General features: G+C 42.5%; 1 protein-coding gene across 5 annotated transcripts; it reads right to left on the bottom strand.

Moving 5' to 3' along the window:
- Positions 1-18,155: 18,155 nt before the first annotated feature.
- On the bottom strand, positions 18,156-21,818 carry LOC113353926 (mitochondrial Rho GTPase 1-like). Of its 5 annotated transcripts, none has more exons than XM_026597399.1 (7): positions 21,742-21,818; positions 20,431-20,486; positions 20,112-20,201; positions 19,675-19,909; positions 19,469-19,538; positions 18,760-18,872; positions 18,156-18,608 (listed from the first exon to the last, which is right to left on the bottom strand). In XM_026597399.1, exons 4-7 carry the CDS (start codon positions 19,893-19,895, stop codon positions 18,353-18,355), a joined length of 660 nt encoding a protein of 219 aa, XP_026453184.1. In that variant the 5' UTR covers positions 19,896-19,909; positions 20,112-20,201; positions 20,431-20,486; positions 21,742-21,818; the 3' UTR covers positions 18,156-18,352. The 5 variants fall into 5 exon arrangements, with proteins under 5 accessions (XP_026453184.1, XP_026453187.1, XP_026453185.1 ...); XM_026597402.1 differs by having other exon boundaries at positions 19,675-19,889; XM_026597400.1 differs by having other exon boundaries at positions 20,112-20,193; positions 21,742-21,813.
- Positions 21,819-23,250: the final 1,432 nt, after the last annotated feature.

The raw sequence follows: 23,250 nt of genomic DNA, 5'->3' as shown, positions 1-23,250 counted from the left end.
GATGGAATGTCTTTCCGGAAGAATTGCATCACTAAGATAAAATTAAATTTCAAATCCTACTTGCTTCATTAAGCGATCCTTTGCTGTTTGGCACCAGCACATTGTTGACTAGATTCACTAAGAATCTACATTGCTTAACGATTTTGAATCAATGAATGATTATAGAAGAAGATAGATTTGATTACAGGACAGACTGAGTTGATATACTCGACTCTTGTAACTAGCACCACCAATCTCACGTGCATAGCACACGCTCACCTCACACAACTCTTACATGACTCACAAACTCTCATACATATGCTATTACCCTCCCTCAATCTCTAGTGGGCTGTAACAAGACCACTTGAGATTGGACTCACAAACTCTCATTACATATGCTAGAAGATAAAACAGTGACTGCAGAAACCAATTTCGCAAGCTGGCAATGGATGTTGAAGGAGAAATCCAGGCATAGAATGAAAAGAGAATACCAGGTTGCCCTAGTCATTGCAGTGAGTGTAGTAGGAGAAAGAAAGTATGCAGACATTTGTTGTCGCAACAACAACAGGTGAACTTTGGAAGCAATAGAATGAATAGTGCTGCTGGCGACAAAAAGATGCCCAAGATAACCAGCAAATCACAGTTGGCATTGATATACTGACTCACACACACAGTCATTGCATAGTCATGCTTAGGAAGTGAAATTGATGCAGAGACAAAAAGTATGCAGCAGTAGTGATAGGCGAAGCAGTTAGGTGTTGCACTAGGAAACAGTCGCAGTGAATAGTAATCGTAGATGCAGGGCATAGCAGCAGCTTGCATTGGAATGATCTGATGTATTGTCATACGCAATCTAGCATGAATAAAATATACTGCAATGAGGCTCCATAAAACTGTAGACATGTGTCGTACACAAACAAGCCTAAAGGCCACTTTGACGTCTTCTTTCGTAGAAGTTTTCTTGTGTCCAGTAAAGCACATGGATCTCATACAAAGCCTCAGATGAGAAGTAAAGCCCCACCAAGTGTTGAGAAAGCTCACCAGCACACACACTGATCTAACAAGAGTATAAGTGGACCAAGAAGTATCATACAAAGTGCATTGACTGAATTACCAGCAGGAGACATGACTAGTTGTGGCAGTCAATATCTAGAACAGAGTTTTGTGAACCAATAAGTAGCCAAAACAGATAGGAATTGCTGCACTTAGCTGGAAGAAACATCATAATAAGAAAGAAAATAACTAAGCTATCTCATTAGAACACTTGGAACCATCAGATCTTGTAATTGATTCACACTCAACACAGATTGCCAACACCAGTATCTTGCAAACATTTGGAGCATAGAAGTAGCTACAGGTCTGACCATAATAACCATAAGAAGGAACCAAATTCTAAAAAATCTTTTTGTCACATTCCAATATACCTCTCTGGACTCCATTTACCAACATTAATATGCAACAATTCACAAATCTCTGCAGCTGCAGTCTCTTGCACGTATTGATACCACAAATCATCAATATGATTCCCAGTTTATTGATGTACTTACTCTGACTCAGCCTTATGAACATGGCTCAAGCAACATATCCCAGAAATAATTGCAAACCAGCACCAACATAAGAAGCATTGAAAGAAGTAAATATAGCAGTTAGGTGTTGATGCAGAAGTAAAAAACCAGTCCTTATTTAATCTTCCCACTTATTCTATTGATGAAGTCACAGCATGTTCGGCTGGACATTGTATTATTGATTCATTCAAAAATACCAAACAAGAAAGTAAAGATAAAGAATCACAGGCCACATTCACAATTGAATGAAGACTCAACAAAAGAACTCCAACAAAAGACTCAATAATTAGCGCAGTGGATGCTGCTGCTTAATTTCAATTTCCTAGTAATGATTTGCTAGTAGTGATTTCCTTCATCAATAACCGCAAGAAGTTAGCGCTCTTGTTGGATTTTCTTGTGTATGTGATATGTGAGATATCTCTGATGTTGTTATTTCAAGATGCTAATGGTGATGGTCATACAAGTGACTCTGAAGTGATCTGTATAACAAGGGCTGAATGTGCTTTGAGCTAGATGGTTATGCCAGAGATATTGCTACATGTATTGCCAGAGATATTACACAGTGTGAGAGCTTTCTTCTTCAACATTAGTTTGTTTATAAATAATTGCGGAGACATGCTGTTTCTTGCTAGCTTTAGTATTTGTTTCGACTGCTAATAAAGTTGTGGATGAGTAAGGTTTGTGGAGAGGTACTTCAAGGCTGACTTTCATCATCAACTTACAAGTATTTCAGTTGTATACTGGTTGCAAGTGCAGTATCTTTATTTGTGGTGTGAGAGAGCTGTTTATTGCTGGTACTTTTACATATTGACTTTGGGATGGTTATGTGCGTGCTGCAAGAGTTGTGGTTCATATGGTTTTGCAACTAGCTTATGGTGATATTTTACAACAGTTTCTCTCTTCTGGTTTGCATTCAAGTCTGCTTTGTTGACTATCAACCTACACCGACTACTCCTGCCACATGCTTATGAGATGCTGGAATTTGTACACCATATTTCTCTATGCACTACAATGCTTACAACTGTTGCTGCTAACTACAACATCTACTACAACTAGTCACATTCTAATTTGCAGCCTCTTCTGCTTTCTATCATCTGCAAGGTATTGTGTGAGCTATCTGTCCGGCCAGTTCATTCTTATTTTCTGCTGCTGCTGCTATTATTTTTCACTTAAGTCCTACTGCTGAAATCAACCCTGCCTGCTAGTTTGTGTGTGAATGAGTGAGACTATCCAATCTCAAGTGAGCTTTTCAAGCCCTCTTGAGCTTGACGGGGGATGATAGTATATTAATGTAAGTGTGTGAATAAGTGAGTCTGAGTGTGTATGAGAGTTGTATTGAATATGTGTGCCAGGTGTGCGTGTGAGTTGTAACAGAGAATGCCAGGCTGTCTGTGAGATGTAATGCCAGCCTGTAAGAGAGGAAGAGAGGTATGAGCGAGTATATAAACTCCTCCTGTGTCTGTAACTATAACCTTTGATCAATCAATACAATAGACCCTTTTATCATCTCTTCACAATGTAGATATTAGGGTTTCCAGTAGTTGAACCTTCATCCATTAAGTTATTGGGGTTGATCTCAAACATCGATTTGAAACGTTATAAAAAAATGTCGAGTATTTTTAGATGGGTTTGTGTTCCTTTTTTAATTTGCTGAACTTATATCTTGAGGATTTCATACCTTAAAAAGCAAGGAGAAGAAAATGAATGCAATGATCGCTAATGCATCAGAACATGGTTATAAGACGTCTCAAATTGTGTGATTTTGTTATAAGATGTCTTAAATGGTGTGATTTCATCTCCCTAGATGTATGGAGTTACAAATCGATGCATGAATTAGAGCGTAGGACCATCAACCATGGATTATCCACACACCAACACCCAAGTCATAGTCTATATTAAACATAATGCGATACGATTAGCTTCCACCAAGGTTCTTTTAGATTTTTGGTTTTGGAAGTAGCATATATTCTTTGCCTGAATGTCCTTTTTTCTCCTTCTCCCATTGTTGTTAATTTATTGAGTACTTGAACTCCTGCTGTTTTGGATCTGTAGAGTATGAGGCTATGTAGTCGATTCCGGTCATTTCGGCCGAAATTTCGGTGAAATTCCGGATTTCGGTCCAAGAAGACACGATTTTGTTAATTTCGGTCGGACGAAATTTTTGCGAAAATTTCGGCCGAAAACGCGTTTTTCGGTCGGAATTGATTTGTCTTGGCCGGATTTTTTTTTTCTTTTTAAATTGAGTGGACTAATTTCACATACAAAAATTAAAAAGATTAATTCACTCACTAGTATTATTGCTTGTTGCTGTGTTTGAATTTCTTGGGCTAAAATTATTATTTGGTGCTGATGATGAGGAAGGTGGACAACCAGATTTACTAATACTATATTTCTTTTAAGTGATTATCGATACGAGGATATAAAATATGAAACCGAGATTTTAAAACGGAATTTCCCCGAGACAAAGTTGTACCAGTATCTCGGTGTCGACCGAGACAATCCGAAATCCGAAATTGACTACCTTGGTATGAGGTGAAAGGAAATTCAAATCTGCCCACGTGGATGCAAGGTGGATTAGGCTATGTAATGCTGCAGCATTTGGATAACGATGGGATTCGTGTGGTTGGTTTTGTTCTTAGTCAAAGTATATCCCTCGATTACTGTAGTGGCATAAAACCACACACTACATCCAATGGTATAGAAGATGAGTTAAAACTAAGTCAAAATGTTCAACAAACATAGACACAAAGATATACGTGGTTCGGTATGATTACCTACATCCACGGGTTGAAAGGATGAATGTTATTATTTCTTTTCTTTGATTACAAGGCGTTCTCTCCTTCTCAAATGGTGTAACTCTCAAATGTAGTGTCTTGTTTCTCTCCCTTTCAACCCGCCTCTCTCTCTCTCGACCTGCTCTTATATTTATAGGCCAAGGTCGACATACAACAGAATTACAATGTTGGTCACATTACATCAATTTAGTTGTTCCCTATCGGACCTTCACTGTTCGCCCGGCTTTCTGGTTTGACAGATAGTTCTTCACCCGAGGCCGAGTGTTAATCGTCTGGTTAACACGATGTCGCCCTTCTTTCTTCTCGTTCCTTTGTTTGAATATCTTCCTTCGTCTGACCGAGTGCTTTCTGATTGTTCGCCCGACCTGTCAGAGGATAAGGGTCACGTCACATCCGACAACTATTGGGCCATCACGTCCGACCCACGTGACACCTGGCTTGCGCTATTTGGTTCCATCCTGTGCTTCTCCGCTCTTTCCTCTTCGGTGTATCATAGCTTAAGATCTTGCCACCTAGCCTTGTGGATTATCTACACCTACATTTATGCCCCTTCTTTCGCTCGTGTGCTTGGCACGAGGGAAAGAAAATCGTTCCATCTTCCCACGTCCTTGAGCATGCCGAGAATTCCTCCATGCAGTACCCACTAAACATCCCATTATGACTTGTAACCGCTGCTGTCGGTCAAGACACTTCATCCTATAAATATCTCCCTTTATGTTCTCTTTCCTCTATTCGCCATTTTCAGAGAAACCCAGCGTTGTTCTTTCTTCTTCTTCACCTTCCTTCCTTGCAGACGCCATTAACTCCGGTGACCCTTTTATCTTCCCAGTCTTCATCTTCGCTGTTTCAGTTGGTGAGGTTTGCGACAGTCGTAGTTGGTTCTTCTTTTTACTTCTCTCTCCATCAAAGTTCATATCTCTCTGTTCGCTTTCTGCCATGGCTACTTCTTCTCCGTCAATGACTGAAAAAAGGTGCGTGAGTGATACCTTCTCCGAAGGCGATGTTGTTTCTCTTGATTCCTTATTTTGGCTTGAGAGTCCTTCCCATCACGATTATCGTGCTATAAATTCCCTTTTCTTGATGATTCTCCCTCTTTTTCATGTAGGGATGATAAGAGAGTCTCCAAATACTTGTCTGATGATGAGTTTATTGAACAGTAGAAGGAAGAATTCGGTCTTCAAAACTATGAAGTGACCCTAGTCTCAGGCCAAACGGGTGTGTTGAAGAAGACCGATGTCGATAAGCATGAGCAGTCGCCCGAGGCGGTCATCGTCACTCGTGGGCAGTTGGAACTTGGCCTTCGCTTTCCTCTATACAACTCTGCCAGCCCTTTCTACTATGAGGTATTGTCGCATCTTCGTCCGTATCGGGCCTTGACTCAGTGGAATGGCAACACTTTCCGTATGATGAATGAGTAGAGAGACCCAGGTGAGGGTCGCGGATCAACGGCCGATTGGTCGACCTATAAACCTGGAGACGCTCCCGATTACACTTCTGCCAATTTTATCGTGAACTATCGGAGCGGGAAAGCTACCAATGGAGACCTTGCTGGTTTTGCTGCTAGCCCTCACCGTCAGAAATCTATGCCCGAGGGTGTTGACAGATTGATGCTAGATGTTGATCCCCTTGGTAAAGGTTCCAACAAGCATGCTCACCCATACCAATGACCCATACTGGGACCGAGTTCCACTTCTTTTTCGCGGCCAAATTTTGCATGGTAGCTTTCCTCCTCCTCAATTTCCTGCAGAGCCTTATCCATTTTGGGTGATTAACGATGATAAGGTATGTTGCTTTATTTCCACTTTCATAGATTCCTGCTGTATCGGCTTGAGGTACTGATTACTTTCTTGTCTTAGGTTAAGCCTCAGAGCGAGTCTACCAAATCGGCTTCTATTTCCAAGAAGAGGAGTGCTGGCACAAGGGTCGAGGAGGATCATGGGAATGTAACAAACATATAGCTTTTATTCTAAGTACATGTACTTGCCCCTGTTTTTTGCCTTCATATGTTATGACGCTGAACCTTGTGCAGAAATTCCCTCGACGCGAGGATGAAGACGTTGGAGCGTCCGATACTCGTGGTAGTGAAAGTTTGGTTCCAAGGCGTAATCCTTCTCGGGGGAAGGTGGCGGCAAAGGGCGTGGTGTTGAAAATCTCGGACGTTGTGATCGATATCCCCGATCAAGATGATAAGGATGATATATTCGGGGACGAGCAGCTGTTTGATGAGGATGCTGGTGGTCAGAAGGAAGGGGAGGTTCCTGTGGAAACTGCTATTGTGACTCCTATCGTGCAGCCTGGATCTCAGGGGACGACCCAAACATCGCTCCAAAATCTTCCCCAGAAGGATGTTGGGTCTCCCTCAGGTGTTCAGACATCCTTTACCATATCGGGCCCTATGTATGATTCTCTTGGCGCATTACACTCGGAGGAGTTCGACTCCTATACTGATGAGCAGATGATTTCTGTCTTGCCCCTGTATCATGACATTGCGCCGGTCTTTGATAATCTGGTAAGTGGTTTGTTTGAACTCTTCCTTTTGATGTTATCGGGCCTTACTAATCTCGTATTGGGATGGAATTTTTAGGCGTTGAATCGGTCGAGGTTGGAGGCTGCACTCCGCCGACAAGAGATTAGGAAGTTGGAAGCTGCTCTTCAGCAGGAGAAGGAACGATCTCATGATCTGGAGACCAAACTCGCCGATGCGCAAGGTATATTGTTTACATAGTTATGTTGATTGAGTTCTTCGTACCAATTTCCTGAGTCAATTATTGTTCTTCTAGCCGAAATATCTAGTATAGATCTAGACGCTTCTTCGGAGTATACACTTATGAAGAGAAAATGGGATATCGAGAAAGATCTTGTGGAGAATCTTCGACAACGAATTTCCAATAAGGATGGGAAGATAGACCGACAGGAGGCCGAGATCCAGCAACTTCAAGAGGAATTGGACAGATATCTCCTGTTTGAGTATTTCCCCGAGGAGATAGATAACTTACGGGATCGCTTGGGCATGTTTCAAAGACTTGCTGGTGATAAAACGTTACTAGCCGATAATCTGGAGAGTCAAAATGGTTCCCTTAGGCTTCAAAATCGAGATCTTCATGAAGATCGGCGACGAATTTTGAGGGAAAAAGTTGTGGCCGAACAGTCCAACCGAGATCTTCTTGAAAGGACCAAGGGTTTCGATAAGCTGTCTAGTGACCTAGAGTGGACCCAAGCCCAGTTATCGATGCTACAATTGTCCTATAATCGTCAGAGGGCCGAGTGGAGCGATCACAAGAAATATTGCCCTTCGAATGAATTCAATGAACAATACTATAATGAGTTAACTTTGAAGATTTCTAAGGCCGAGGATGAGTTGTCCAAGTCCGTGGAGTCGTTAGAATCTGTGTTGTCAACCCTATCAGGTCTCTGGAGTGCATGCTGGGGTGTCCTTAAGACCGAGTTAATTTGTTTTTTTTACTCCGTGTTCTGCTATATTCCGTGTTTAACATGCTTATAATGTTTTGTTGCAGCTGATCAGGGTCGTGCTAAGGATCTGGAGCGAGATGTTCACAACCTCGGGCAAGAGGTGGAGCAGTGGAAGAAGGCTGAAGGCGAGACGAAGGTTAAGCTCCAAGCCGCCGAGTCGAGGTCCGAGCAGCTTTATCAGCAGAATGTGGACGAGAGAAACGCTCATCAGAGCGAGCTTGCTGAGGAGATCAAGGCCGGTAACGAGTACATCGCGCAAAAGCGCCGCGAGGTTGCTCAGAGGAAGGGGGGGCCGGTGCTGTTCCATCCAGGAGTTGATCACGCCTTTTGTAGTGCTGCGCCACTAATTTGCCCTTTGTTGCGGGTTGTAATTCGTTTGAACACTTGTCCCATGCTTCTTTGAACAATTTCTTTAAATGGGGTGCTGCGTCGCCAAACTTGTTTTTCCTTTTCTATTTTCCTTGACAATTTCCGCCTTTTCCATTGTGTTGACAATTCTCTTGACAATTTCAGCCTTATCTTGTTGTTTGTGTTACACACCTGCATTTGATGTCACATGTATTAGTTATTAGTGCCTTTTCTGTCGAACACACTCAACAAGGAGGGTCATCGGGCCCGATGCCATATCCCATCCGAGGTATCTCATCACTATCTTTTAGATTCAGCAGAAGGGTTATAGTCGCCCTAGGTCTACGCCCGATAATCCCAAGTGGTTATCGATCAACCAACTCGGGAAAGTGGTCACGGCCACCTGCGATGGGGGTAACCTTTCAGATGTAAGTAGGTTACCTAGATGAGAAGAAACCGTATCTTAACAACCTTTGGTATCTGGCTTCCAATCACCAGTACCCTTAGGCTACCTAGGCACTTGCACACTGCCACTGCCCCGAGTATCGAATAGCCAGTCGATTGTAAGTCACCTCGGCACTTCCGCACTGGCTTTGCCCCGAGTACGAATGATCATTCGAGTGTAAGTAACCTCGGCACTTCCTCACTAGATTTTCCCCGAGTACGAATGACCATTCGAGTGTAAGTCACCTCAGCACTTCCTCACTGGCTTTTCCCCGAGTACGAATGACCATTGATCGCTCATGTCATATTTCCTACCCCTCGCGGTTTTAAAGAAATGAATGACAAGTATGTTTATCTGTTTCCCTCGAACCCCTCATGGATAATAGAGTTTCAGATGTTGAGCGTTCCATGGTTTTAACTTGGGTTTGCCGTCTGGTTTGAGTAATCGATAAGATCCCTCACCAGCTTTAGACACGATTGTGTATGGTCCTCCCCACCTTGCCGCTAGTTTACCGCCCTTTTTGTCACGTTCCCAATCGGCTAGATATTTCAACACTAACTGCCCCGGTTGAAACTCTCTTGGTCGAACTCGTTTGTTGTATTCTCGTTGTAATATCCTTTGGTAATTCTCCATTTTTTGCAACGCCATCTCCCTTGTATCCTCCAAGTCATCGAGCTTGTCCAATATTAGATCTGCCGCTATGTTTCGCCTCCAGGCTTCAGTTCTTGTGGTGGGTATCATTGCTTCAGTTGGTAGTATCGCTTCGGTTCCATAGGTCAGCATGAAAGGTGATAGCCCTCTTGCTTCCCTTCGAGTGGTTCGATAGGCCCATAAAACATTGTAGAGTTCTTCGCACCAATTACCGTATTCTCCATCTAATTTTTTCTTCATATTGTCGGCGATAGTTTTGTTTGTGATCTCGGCCTACCCATTACTTTGAGGGTATATGGGGGTAGCCTTGCTTTTTCTGATGTTGTAGGTTTTAAATAGTAGGTCGATGTTTTCTCCCTGGAGATGTTTTCCATTATCCGAGACGATGGTCGCCGGTACTCCGAAACGACATATGATGTGCTCCCAAATGAACCTGAAGACGTCCTTGTCACGAATATGTCTCAGTGGTGCCGCCTCCACCCATTTAGTGAAGTAATCCGTCGCCACTATTAAGTATTTTCTCTGCCCCGATCCTACATGTAATGGTCCCACGATATCGATCCCCCACATTGCGAAGGGCCAGGGGATTATTACCGAGTTTAGAGTTGGTGAAGGTGCATGTATCTTCTTACCAAACCGCTGGCATTCTTCGCTAGCTTGTGCCATTTTTTTTGCATCATTGTTCATATACGACCAGAAGTATCCCATCGTTTTCACTCTCGTTGAAAGACTTCGTCCCGAGCTGTGATTTCCGGCTGCTCCATAGTGTAGTTCATTCAAGATTGTCTGGCCTTCTTCCTTACTTAAATATCTTAAGAGTGGTCCCAGGTATGATTTCCTGTATAGGATTCCGTCTCTTATCTCGTAAGCGGACGATTTGCTTTTCACTTTGTTGATCTCGGGTCGCCCCTTGGGTAACTCTCCTGTCTCCTAGTACGAACGAATCGGCTTTCTCCAATTTCCGTCCGGATATCTGTCGGTCGTGTTGATAGCCACGTCGACGTGCACCTCGGGTGTTTCTGGTATATATGGGGCGAGGAGTCTCATGACACGAATACCTTCCACACCTGGGTCTGTGAGCTGGGATGCAATATATGACAATGCGTCCGAGTGTCGATTATCTTTTCTGCATATGTGGCGAAATTTGATGTTGGGGATCTTGTCGATATAGAATTGGGCGAGCTCCCAGTACTTCTGCAAAATCGGGTCGTGGATGGCGTATTTTACTGTGATTTGTCGGATTACCAATTGCGAGTCGCTAGTTAGTCTTACATCTTGTAGGCCCATCTCAACGATTAATCTCAGGGCGTGAATCGCATCTTCATACTCGGTGACGTTGTTTGTCGCCTTAAATTCCAATCTAAACGAATGAACCATTTTTTTTCCCTTTGGTGTGGTAAAGACTATCCCAAGTCCCGATCCATCTTTGTTCGACGCTTCATCGACGAATACTTCCCAACGTTATGGGATACTTACTTCGAGTAAGTCGGCCGGGTCTTCTCGATCTTATTTCATTCCGGGTGTGTCCTCGACCTCATTTTCGGCGCTTAGTGGAAAATATGCCAAGAAATCTGCCACTACTTGTGCCTTCACTGCTGTCCTCATTTCGTAGAAAACATTGAACCGTTTAATTTGCGCCCCCCATTTGGAGATCCTTCCAGATAGTCCTGCATTGTCCAGTACCGCCTCAATAGGTGATTTTGTGAGCACGCGGATCCGATGGGCTTGGAAATACGTCCTTAGCTTCAGGGTGGAGAAATCTAGCGCTAGAATCATCTATTCCATCCTTGTATAAATTTTCTAGGCCGGACTCAATGTTTTGCTGATGAAGTAAACAGGATTTTCCCCGCTCCCTTCATTTCAAACTAAGACTGCACTGATAGCATATGAAGTTGCTCCGAGGTATAATGTGAGGACCTCCGATGGCCCGGGTCTTTGTAATACTGGAAGACTTGCAAGATGTAGCTTAATATTCTGAAACGCCTCCTCACAGGCGTCCGTCCATTTGAATTTCTATCCCTTTTTAAGAGTGCTAAGGAAATCCTTGCATTTGTCGGACGACCGAGATATGAATCGCCCCAATGCTTCTATACTTCCGTTCAGCTTTTGTACGTCTTTTATTGTGGCTGGTGACGGAATCTCGAGGATAGCTCTGACTTTCTCGGGATCTGCTTCTATCCCCTTTGGAGTGATGGTATATCCCAAAATTTTGCCCGATGTGACCCAAAAATCGCATTTGGTCGGGTTAACTTTCATTTTATATTCTCTCATCGTTCGAAAAATTTCCCGCAGGTCTCGGATGTGATTCTTGGCCAGGAGACTTTTTACTAGCATATCGTCGACATAAACCTCAATGGTGTTGTGGATCTGGTCTTCAAACATGCTACCCACCAACCTATGATATGTGGCGCCTGCATTATTCAGCCCAAACGGCATCTTGGTGTAGCAGTATAGGACCCTTGGTGTGAAGAAGGAGGTGTGTTCTTGATCCTCGGGAGCCAGCGGGATACGGTTATACCCCGCGTATCCGTACATCAACGTTAGTGCCTCGTATCCCACTATAGATTCCACCATTTGATCGATACTTGGGAGAGGGAAACTGTCCTTCGGACAAGCTTTGTTTAGGTCGCTGAAGTCGATGCAGATTCTGACTCCTCCGTTTCTCTTTGGTACCACGACCATGTTAGATATCCACTGTGGGTAGTGCGATTTCCTAATTATTCCCGATTCTTGTAGCTTCTTTAGCTCCTTCTCGACGGCCGTCTGTAATTCTGGCGCGACTCGCCTCATCTTTTGTCGGACCGGTTTGAAGCTTGGGTCGATCTTTAAATGGTGACAGCATACCTCCGGGTCTATTCCCTCCATATCGTGCACGCCCCATGCGAACGCGTCCATGTTCTCCTTTAGCACCGCCACGAGCTGGTTGGTTTGCTCGTCTGATAGTAACGACCCGATCCTCACTATCCTTGGTTCTTCTATAGTTCCCAAATTAATCTCCCGAGTAGGTTCTACGGCCGAGAAGTTTGGTTTTGATTCCTTCACCGGCGCCGTTTCCTTTAATTGCTATGAGGGCTCGTTTCCTTGTGTTTCGTAAGTCATGACCGACTGTGAAATAACTCTTTCCAGTTCTTCTGCGACTTTGGCTTCTTTAGCCTTTTTCTTCTCTCCCCCTTGTCGTGCTCGCCGCTCCTCATTTATCTGGCCATCGATCTGCATGCACTGTCGGGCTGCCTGTGGATCTCCTACGACCTCAGCTATCCCCTTGTACATTGGGAATCGTAGCCTTTGATGATAGGCCGATGCCACTCCTTTGATTCCCGCGATCCATGGTCTTCCGATTATAGCTTCATAGGGCGAGGCGACATCAACCACACAGAATGTAGTTAACGTATCTAGGTAACCACCTCCGTCCGATACCCTTAGGGTTACTTCGCCCTTTGGGATGGTCTCGGTCCCATTAAAACCGTAGATACGATATGTAGATGGGACGAGTATATCATCTGACAACTCCATCCTCTTGAACGTGTCGTAGAAGAGTACTTCGACTGAGCTCCCACTATCCACTAGTATCCTTCTTACCCCCCCATTCCTCAATCAGCAGGGTGATAACCAAGGGATCACTGCGAGCTTGGCCGTTCATCGGGACATCCTGAGCCGAGAAAAAGATGGGTCGCAATATCCAGGGTTCCATCGGCAAAGCTTTTGCTACACTGAAAATTTCCTTCCAATTATGGTCCCTCTTGTGGATTCTAGACATGATTCCAGGATTCAGATTGTACGCTTGAGTGGCCGAATGCGAAATCGTGTTGACAAACTGCGTGGATCTGTCGATCCTGACCTGAGCGCTGCGGTCATCTGGGTCGGGTGTCGGACGAACTGTCTCAGGTAACCGTCTCGAATAAGATGTTGCACGATGTCTTTTACTTCTCGGCAGTTATTTGTAGAGTGGCCTCGATATTGATGATAATGGAAGTACTTTGGGTGATCATTGGCCTCCTCGAACGAGGTCTGCTGTTGTGCATGTATGTTTCAAGGAAGGCTTCGACTAGAGTCTCATAACTGTCGACTGTTCCTGGTGCGAGGTTGTAGAACCATTTCCTTGCCTCGCCTTCCAAGATTGCAGGGAAGAACTTGAACATTACCACCTCATGGTTTTTCAATTGTATTAGAGACATTGTTTACATCTTCAAATGATCAACTGCGTCTCCCGTGTCGTCGAACCTTGATAGGAAGGTGGGGAGCGTGCACTTAGGTGGGAAGGCCCTTAGTTCTAGCTCTTGGGTGAAATGGGTCCTCTCGGCCTCGCTTATGACCTCGGCTAGCTTATCTTCTTCGCCGGTTCCTGAAAACTTCCTTATCTTTTCCTCTAACTCTCTTAGCTTGGCTTCAGTCGCATTGTCGGACCTTGTGTTTCTCCGTTGATTGTTCCTCTCGTTCCTTTCGTCGGCTGTCGATGAATCCTCGGGTGGACCGTATCTTCCGATAGGTGGTGTTGGGGGTGGTCCTGATCGACCAGAATTGCTTGGTCCTACTGCAGGTGGTACCTTCCCGGTTCGGCCTTGGTGTCCTGATGTCCCTCGGCTAGAAGATCCTCTCGACCTCGACCTTAAGTTCCGTAGCTGATAGTTCTCCAACTCTAGAGCTAGGTTCCTCTGCTGAAGATCCCTTAAAGCCGCCTCTTTCCTTCTTTGGCTTTCTAGAATTGCGAGTAGTGTTGGATCTGTACTCTCATGGCTAAAGTGACCATTTGGATGGCCTAAATGGGAAGGGGGTGGTGCCGTCATCACAGGTGGTGGAGGTGGTACTGTGGGGGGTATCTGAGTCGATGTCGCTGGATCGATTCCGATAGTTGTTTCTCGTCCTAGTTGTACTCGCCTTAGTCGTTCTTGATCTCTCCCGAGGGCTTCTTGATACTCAGCTTGTCGTCTGATGTTTCGTCTCTGAGCATGCAGGATTAATGCTTCCTCATTATCTTCCGTGTCTGACGCGGTAAGTCCATCTATTTGATTATCCCTCCTTGGGGGCGAGGCGATTCGCTTCAGAGGCGATGGGTCATCGTCTCGTCCCAGATCGATCTCCTCGTCCACAGTTGGCATACCCCTTGCAGCAGCTCGTGATTCCTCTGGTGGTGGATGCCCGTCACTCCCTCGCCTCGTCCCAGTTACTCCTCCTTGCATGCTGTTACTGGAGATCGTGCGGTTCCTCAGAGTTCTTCCCATCCCTGACGTGCTAGCCATCAGACACAGTGTGCTGTTAGTCCAAGAGTCGTCCCTACCTATGTCAGTGAAAACAGACAACACCTTACATTGACCTGTTTTTGAAAAGTTTCTAAAGTACGCACAGTTTTAGAAGAGAAAGGTGACTGACACTAAAACTGAGTTTCAAAAGTACGATTCCCTCTACTCTGCCATGTTGACCTCGCCAATTTTCCCTGTTCAGACTCTAAATGTCTTCTTTTAGTCGGGTATCATGCTACGTCGCTTTCAAAGTTACATGACGTCGCTTTCAGTACCACGACTCTGCATTAACTACAATTTGTCCTACATTCCCTAGACTCCAAATCATTAACACCTAGTTCTTTGTGGGTAAAAGGTCCAAATTCGTATTTTTATGAGGTCAGCACGCCACGGAAAAAACTGGACTAAGACTTATGCACTCCCTTGGAACTACAAAGGGATGTCTTCCCTTGATTCCTCGGATACCTTCACCGGCGACCAATAATCTCGCCATGCTGTTGTTTTGGCAATTTCACAAGCCAACATGGAACCTCAAGCAACTTCAACCACACATCGAAGATGTTATTTGGGAGTTTTAGAGGTATTCCGTTGTTGAACTCGTATGACGAAAACTAAGATTGAAATACGGAGATAAGTGCGAAAACTAATACGAAAACAAAGATTGAAACATGAAAACAGACTCGCCTCCGAGCATGGATAGTCGATCTGTTATCAGGATCCTTCCCTGGCCTCGCCTACAACGTTATTTGGGAGATCTTGAAGGATTCCCTATCAACCCGACTGCTCGGAATTGACCCAACTGAAAATACTTGCTAACGACACGACTTCAACAATGAAAACTCAACCATATCAACAAACTTCAAAACTAAACAAACATAAACATACCTCACCAAACAGAGTTCATCCCATAGCATCAACTAACACACAAGGTGTTCTTAGGAGCTTTTGAATCGTCTTTGTTGGCACATGCAACCAAGGTATCCGGAGAACTTAGACGTTCCCCTAAGTCGGCGCCAGAATGTAGTGGCATAAAACCACACACTACATCCAATGGTATAGAAGATGAGTTAAAGCTAAGCCAAGATGCTCAACAAACATAGACACAAAGATATACGTGGTTCGGTATGATTACCTACGTCCACGGGGTGAAAGGATGAATGTTATTGTTTCTTTTCTTTGATTACAAGGCGTTCTCTCCTTATCAAATGGTGTAACTCTCAAACTCTCAAATGTAGTGTCTTGTTTCTCTCCCTTTTAACATGCCTCTCTCTCTCGACCTGCCGTTATATTTATAGGCCAAGGTCGACATACAACAGAATTACAATGTTGGTCACATTACATCAATTTAGTTATTCCCTATCGGACCTTCACTGTTCGCCCGGCTTTCTGGTTTGACCAATAGTTCTTCACCCGAGACCGAGTCTTAATCGTCTGGTTAACACGATGTCGCCCTTCTTTCTTCTCGTTCCTTTGTTTGAACATCTTCCTTCGTCTGACCGAGTGCTTTCTGATTGTTCACCCGACCTGTCAGAGGATAAGGGTCACGTCACATCCGACAACTATTGGGAGTCCGACCCACGTGACACCTCGCTCTTTGCGCTATTTGGTTCTATCTTGTGATTCGCCGCTCTTTCCTCTTCGGTGTATCATAGCTTAAGATCTTGCCACCTAGCCCTGTGGATTATCTACACCTATAATTACTATGTTCGTAAGGTACATCTTTTAGAATACTTCAGTTTTTCTTTTTCCTTTGATCAGGGTAAACATTCTCACAAGTCGGCCTGTTTCAGCTTGATGGAGTGATTGCAGCATTTACAGAATTATATAGTGAAAGGAAAAAAATGAGATCTTATGTCTTGCGGAAAAGAAGAATGTGTCGACTAGTCGGGAGAGCAAATTCTACTCTTGCTGAAATCATGGTTAGGCTTGGACTTTTCGAGAGGTATTTGAATTCTTAAGTATCAGCGATGATAAACTTTATACTCATTCAAAATTCTTAATCCTCGCTCGTTGTTTGGGAAACAGTTCAAACGGGAATCTTGCTGGTTCAACAATAATCATCTAATGATATTTTCCTGGATAGGACTCTTCCTACTACCTACTGTAGTAAAACTTCGATAAATTATACTAAATTAATATTTTTCTGTAATTAACGTGTCTTTTTTTTTTAATAATATCAAAATTGGATGGGCATCATAAGTTCTATGTATTCATTTGGATACGTCATTTGAAATATATATTGGAATTTCACATGTCTTATTACAGCAAAACTTTGATAAATTAACAGGCCAGTGTTTTAAAAACCGGCTTCTCGCTTTAATACCGGCTATTCAGCGCTTTGCCTCGAAAACGCCTTGATACTCACGCTTTGCTAATAGGTTTTCTCTGTCAGATTTTTTTTAAGGCTTTAAAGCCCAAAAACGTTCCCTAGATGTCTGTTGACCCTGTTTAGCTTTTTTATAATCTAAAATAGTATTTAAAACATCTATAGCTATTTTATTCTCTCTTACAACCAATTATTTTTAGATGTTTCCTCTTTCTTCTTCTTTCTTCTCCTTGATCTACCCAAGCTAAAAAAAAAAAAGTGTACCAAAAAGGTATAGCTTTTCGAGAACTTCTTAATTTTTCATATGGATTTGCAGGTATTTATTAATCTAGATATTTAGCCAAACATCGCTTCAATGACGCTTTCTAGCAGCGCTTTGCGCCTTGTAACAGGCTAAAGAAAATTATTATTTTAAATAAGTTTTTCGAGTTAAAATTTAGCTTATACAAGATTAATTGGGATCGGAGACTGTTTTTACGAAGTTTTTTATTTGTTGCGTCCTAATTTACCGAAATTCTACTGCACCAGTTTTTGATTTGTCGTCTTTGACCATTCTTGCTTTTCAACATTTCCAGAGTAGAGATCGCTTCCGTGGACGATCCAAATTACTCCCAGATGTGGAAGTATCTTAGAGATCAGTTTGAGATGGAACAACAATTTGTAGGCCTTGATTTTTACTTAAGGTTGATGGAGGTATGATCTTTTCCTCTTGGAGCTTTAGTTTGTGCCCTTCCCCTTTTAATGTTCTCCTCGCATTTTTCCCGGCAGGTGTTTATGCAATTTGTAACAACTGAAACGACCAGACGTTGGCAATTAACTTATTCTGTGTTATTCATAAGTGGGTGTGTACTGATGGAGCTTTCACCCCTTTGTGGGTGCTCATTATTCAGTTTAGTAGGCACAACTATTCACTGATAAACTTCAAAATTGTTACCTCATTATCTGATTTATAGAAGAAAAAAAGATTTGTCATTTTGTTACAGGTGTTCTCTCTGGGGGTACAGGTTTCTTTAGAATGTGTAGTTGCCCGCAAATACAGCATTCACTGAGCAAATTTGCCCCTGTGCACTAACTTCGTGTTAAACAGAAGCATGCAATTTGGGTGCGTTGACCACCCGGAACCCTACGACAATGGATAATGCTTCGGGGTTCAGGGTGACCTGCTGATCCAACGGTTTGAAAGTGCCACGACAATGAGAGTACATGAAAAAAACTCAATGTTTTGGACGGCCCACCATTTTGCCGTACAAATTTTCTTTTTATTTGTTTTTTTATCAGATATTTGCCGTACTTGGCAAAGGAAACTACGAATTAAATGATCTGGATTAGTCTCAAGGATGAAAGTAGCCAACAACAAGCGGCTATATCATATATATAAACAGTGGTTTTTAGGCACTGGAAAACCGTACCGTACAGACAGGGGGCCGCTTTTGGTGTTCGGAGACTACGGTTTTTAGGTCCGATAAAGGAATGCTCGGTAGTGAAGCCTACAGTGTACACCATCACGGCTCCGGATCCCCTGCATCCCTATCCCCTCACGTCCCGCCAATTGTATAGTGACATCTAGCGCATATTATCTCCCTATCCTGAACAAAGTTTAACGAGAGCAACAGAGAGAGAGAGAGAGAGAGATATGGCATCCTGGTTGACTTTTGTATGGACAGTGGAAAAGGATCAAGATCATCTTTAGCCACAATGATGAGGCAAGGCACCTCGAAACCGGTGTCTTCACCATGAGTAGCAACATCCACCAACAATTCTGTTGCTCTTTTCCATGACTTCTCATCAGAACTGCGGGCAGAAGTTTTACAGTTATCAATTGCGATCCAAAAAGGTCCTCGAGGGGGGAAATGCCAAATGATCGAAGGATAAAAAGTTTGTTTCCATTGTAATGCATACTCCATACACACTCTCAGATCCTAAACCAGTTACAAGTCAATACCTGTCATGTACAAAAATTGCAACATCACAGTCTGCCAAGGACTCTTTGCTGGATAACAAACGCTTGACACCGTCTTCCGGTATTTCTCGTAATATTAGGGTCTTCTTGTTTCCCTTTGAAAACAAAATCAGATGATAACTTCAGACTAATAATTGAATCGCCAAAATTTTCTAGGAAAAGAAAAATGAAGGAAAATCCACAGCTAGCAATGAAAGAAACAAATGTGAAGATAGCTTTAAGAAATCCTATCAAAGGTTTCCAATGTATACAAAATTCTCATGAGCCTATAACAGTAAACATCTACAATTTGACAGCTCTGATGTCTTTTTTTACTGGGACAGCTGAAGAAGGGGGGAAAAAATGAAGTGGTTTTCAGATAACAACGAAGGGTATTTTCAAGTTCATGAGACATCACTTCAGTTTCAGATACAGTGCATTCATAGGTTCAGGTCTCCAGATTTGGTAATTATATATACCTTCCTCTAAAGAGGTCAATACAGGTCTTCTTTGTCAAACACCCAGAAGACAGAAATGATATCCACCAAATTTTTTGGAAGAATCGACTCAGTCGGAAAGCACAAGATATAATGTGCAAACTTAAAACTAAGTTTTTATATTAAGATGTATACAGCTTCAACTCATATTTTGATACGCATGAATTGGGTGTACAAGTAGAAAAGAGAAAGAAAGAGAAAGTTGGAGGGCTCACCCCAAGATGATTAACAGTGTTGGTAGCGAAGCATTCTGTAGTGGTTGGAGAATAAGCATCAGAAGAAGGCCTGATTGGATTCAAAAACAGCACAAATCATAATCTTATTCATAGAAAGAACATAAGGAACCAAGACATGCATCAGTATGATTCTACGACGTTTAACATGTCACTCTGTAAGTTTAGTTCATCAATAAGTACCATACCTTCCAACAAAAGAGTTCAACAATGATGACTTCCCAGCACCTTTAGGTCCAAAGACGAAGAAGCACTGGAAAACATTTCTATCTGATTGTTGCTTCTTGCGGTGTAACCTTCTTCGTCTGGTTATACGCAGGACAGAGGCAATGCCTCCTTGGTATCCGATGTAAACCAAATTGGCTATGCTCTTAACCGGATCTAATAATGTCATAAGGGCCCACTGCATCACATATATTGCATCTAAGGAAGTGAAATTCCAAACGAACACACAGCAGGGAGAGCACACTGGGAAAACTTAGAAGGAGGTGAAATTCCAAACGAACACACAGCAGGGAGAGCAAACTGGGAAAACTTAGAAGGAATAAAAGAATACACTCCAGCAAATGAAAATCTTTTATGTCTTTGAGAAAGCAAACAAAGCAAAAGTAGTGAACGCACACACCTGTGCCAAGAATCCATCAAAGGATAACCCTCCTAATGCAGTCTTCTCAGCAAATCCTTTATATGGAGCTTCACTCCATGTACTGTAATCCTAAATATAACAAGTCAAATTCAGTTTCATATGAGACTGGACCACAATAAGAATAATCTCAGAAGTGTGGTCAATAAAATATATATTTCAAATTAAGTTCTTCTGTTTGCTTGTTCATGTGCAAATGTGCGGGTACAAAAATTTATTAAGAAATTTAACTATTGTCGTGTAATCATAATAACGATGCAGTAAAATAATTAAGAAAACAGCTAGTTTTGAAAAATATCACCTTTCTGGTGCAGTTGAAAAAAGATCATCAAGTTCAGAAGGTCGTAATGCGCCATCCTAGTAGACAGAAGACCTCATGAGTTAGCATTTCAAGAAACAACTGAGCAGTAGCACGTAAATTTCTGAAGCTAGATATAAAATATGCAGTAACGCATACCACAATAGATACAAATGAGGTGTTTACATCAATCCTTACTACAACGGAATACCACAATCATAATATAACACAGGGCACTAGGCTGTGGCTGAAAGATTATAGCCTAACAGAACCTGCACCAATAATATGCTCATGATGATGAAGATGTACATCTCAAACATTGTCATGGTTTTACACTGAGGCGTTGTGGAATTGATGCACCAGTAATATGCTCATTGTCAGTACTGACTCATACGGATCTTTATTCTTTACCCAGCAAAATGTCCCAGTTGAAACAAGCAAAATTCTAGTCCTTGGATCTGATTGGTTACTCAGCTGAGCTATTTCCGTGTCAAGTTCGGTCAATTATTTTGATAGAGATCTTTGTCACACTTCATATATTTTAGAATCTACCATCACATAGAGAATCCTTGAGAATTAAACACGTCAATACATATGTTACAAGTGACATGTTTTCTATCATTTTTGCTTTAAAGATATTGGTGATCAAATCAGTACTAAACTGGATGCTGGTAGGTTGGGAAACCTACAATAAAATACTGCAAGTGCACAGCGTCTAACTAGTAGACAATGGCAAGTACAGATCGTTCCCACGAGGAGTGTGAAATACTCTGCTAACTAATACCAAAACTAAATAATCAAATAAGTAATGTTTTAACGATTTTCAAAAGATCGGATCAAAATAAAATAATAATAATTTTAACAATAAACAAATGAGAATGGGTTATTAGGGTTTTCGGTTTCCACCAATTAATTATGCAAGCTCTACTAATCCTTAAAAATATAACTCATGCTTTTTCAAATACTGTTTCTCCGCTGTAATTTTCTTCGCTTCATGGGTAGTGATTCTAAAGCATTACCTATCAATCCTAAAGCATATCACGTCAAAGGATTTAACCAAAGTACGAAATATCAATTGAAAAGCATAAATAATCAACAAAATCACATAAACAATTAGATATCAAGCTTTTGTGAAGATAAATTACTAGTCATTCAATTCATCATTAAGCATATAAATGTAGAGTTTTCATAATAAAATTGGGTTCTACCTAAACCCTAACATGGTTCTAACTAGCCATGGCTTTCTCAAAAGCCATAAAAACATTAAAATTAAAATATCTAAGCAAAAATGGAATTGAAACAAAAACTTCAAACCGTAAACGGCTGTGTAGCCGCAACAGCGGCAGCCTTCCTCTCTGTTTACAGCTCCTCGCCGTTTCTCTGTGCTTCCCCCCTTCCTTTCTTTCTTTCTCCTCGTCCTTTTATGTCTGCTAGGAAAGTCTAAAACTCGACCTAGCCAACTGCCAGGCCCAGTTCAATAATACCCATATGCTTTGTTTGCTTCCAACATGAACTCTTCGTCTCCATCGATTCACTTCACTCGACCCAAGCCTTGGACTCCATCTCTTTTCTCTCACGTCACAAGTAAATTATCAATCAATGAAAGCGTGCCATATCATCCTTTCCAGCACCATCGTATTCCAAATCAGAACATTGACCAAGTCTGGCCATCGGTCATTCTGTCCGTCACACCTCCCTGCCCGGTCAAACGAACTCAACCATCTGAGCTCCAGTTTCTGCCTTCTGACGCTAGCCATCTAACTTCTCACCACAGTGAGCTTTTGTTGCTACAACCTCAGTCCATTTCCAAGTTCTCAGTGCAGTCGCTGTTGGATAACCAACAAAATGCCAAGCTTCATAAGATGAATTCACAGCCATTAGCCAAACACACAGATCCTTACTTCACTTAGAACCAAAATTCCACCAGCGCCTTTCTTCACTGTCGACTGCCATTGTTGCTGCTTCATCTTCTCCATTCGAGCACCAACAGTTCACTAATTCGTCCGGCGACAACATATGCAGTCTTCTGAGTACCAGTTTTACCATCTCTGCCAAACCCGAGCTCTTCTAATCCTCAACCAACAGTCGCCAATGTTCATCACTGTGTACAATCCAAATGACTTCTGTCCACTCTCCATGTTTCGTCTATAATCACGTATTTGCTTCCACGTTCTGGGCCATGGCAGCAACAACAACTCGCACTTCACTCGACTGCGGACTCTACTCATTCATCCACCAAAAGATCCCTGCCTGTGGTTCCCACGGCAGCAAACCATTCTTCTCTGCATCTCTACAAGAGCTGATGGTTCTAGCATGCAGTCATGAGCGTCTTTATCCTCGGCATCAAGTATGGTGTTGTTGACAACATAACACCTCTCGCCTGTAGCTTTTGCTTGAAAGAGAGTGATGAAAATAAGATGTAAATTGAGAAACTAGTCACGTCTCCCACTTTCTCATAGCCTTAGTGGAAGCCACCATCCCCACCAATATTTCTTTGACATTCCTTTGCTGTGTTTGTGCCCCGTCTGTGAAATAATTCTATGCTGCTGATATATATGAAATACCAGGCCAGCATAATAATTGCTGCTGATATATGAAGGTACCAGGCCAGCCATATTTAGCTAATCTCGCCGCAAAACCTTATTTCTCCAAAAAAAAACACCTACAAAGACATAAAATATCAAAGTAAACAAAATCGAGTACTAATATTACAGAGAATTGAGACTAATATAGACACATAAATGAGTCCATCAGATGCCACTTTTCTCAGGTGTTGTTCAATTTTGAAGTGACTGGACATATTAATCTAATTCGTGGAAATTG

The sequence above is a fragment of the Papaver somniferum genome, chromosome 2 (assembly GCF_003573695.1).
Source record: "Papaver somniferum cultivar HN1 chromosome 2, ASM357369v1, whole genome shotgun sequence".
In the NCBI taxonomy this organism is placed as follows: domain Eukaryota; kingdom Viridiplantae; phylum Streptophyta; class Magnoliopsida; order Ranunculales; family Papaveraceae; genus Papaver; species Papaver somniferum.
This window is presented reverse-complemented; position numbering and strand designations above follow the sequence as displayed.

Coding starts and splice junctions, on each gene's coding strand:
- LOC113353926 (XM_026597399.1), bottom strand. CDS start 19,895: ATGCAGTGGGCCCTTATGACATTATTAGATCCGGTTAAGAGCATAGCC. Junction 19,539..19,674: donor TTGAACTCTTTTGTTGGAAG/GTATGGTACTTA, acceptor GAATCCAATCAG/GCCTTCTTCTGATGCTTATT. Junction 18,609..18,759: donor GCAATTTTTGTACATGACAG/GTATTGACTTGT, acceptor TTCTGCCCGCAG/TTCTGATGAGAAGTCATGGA.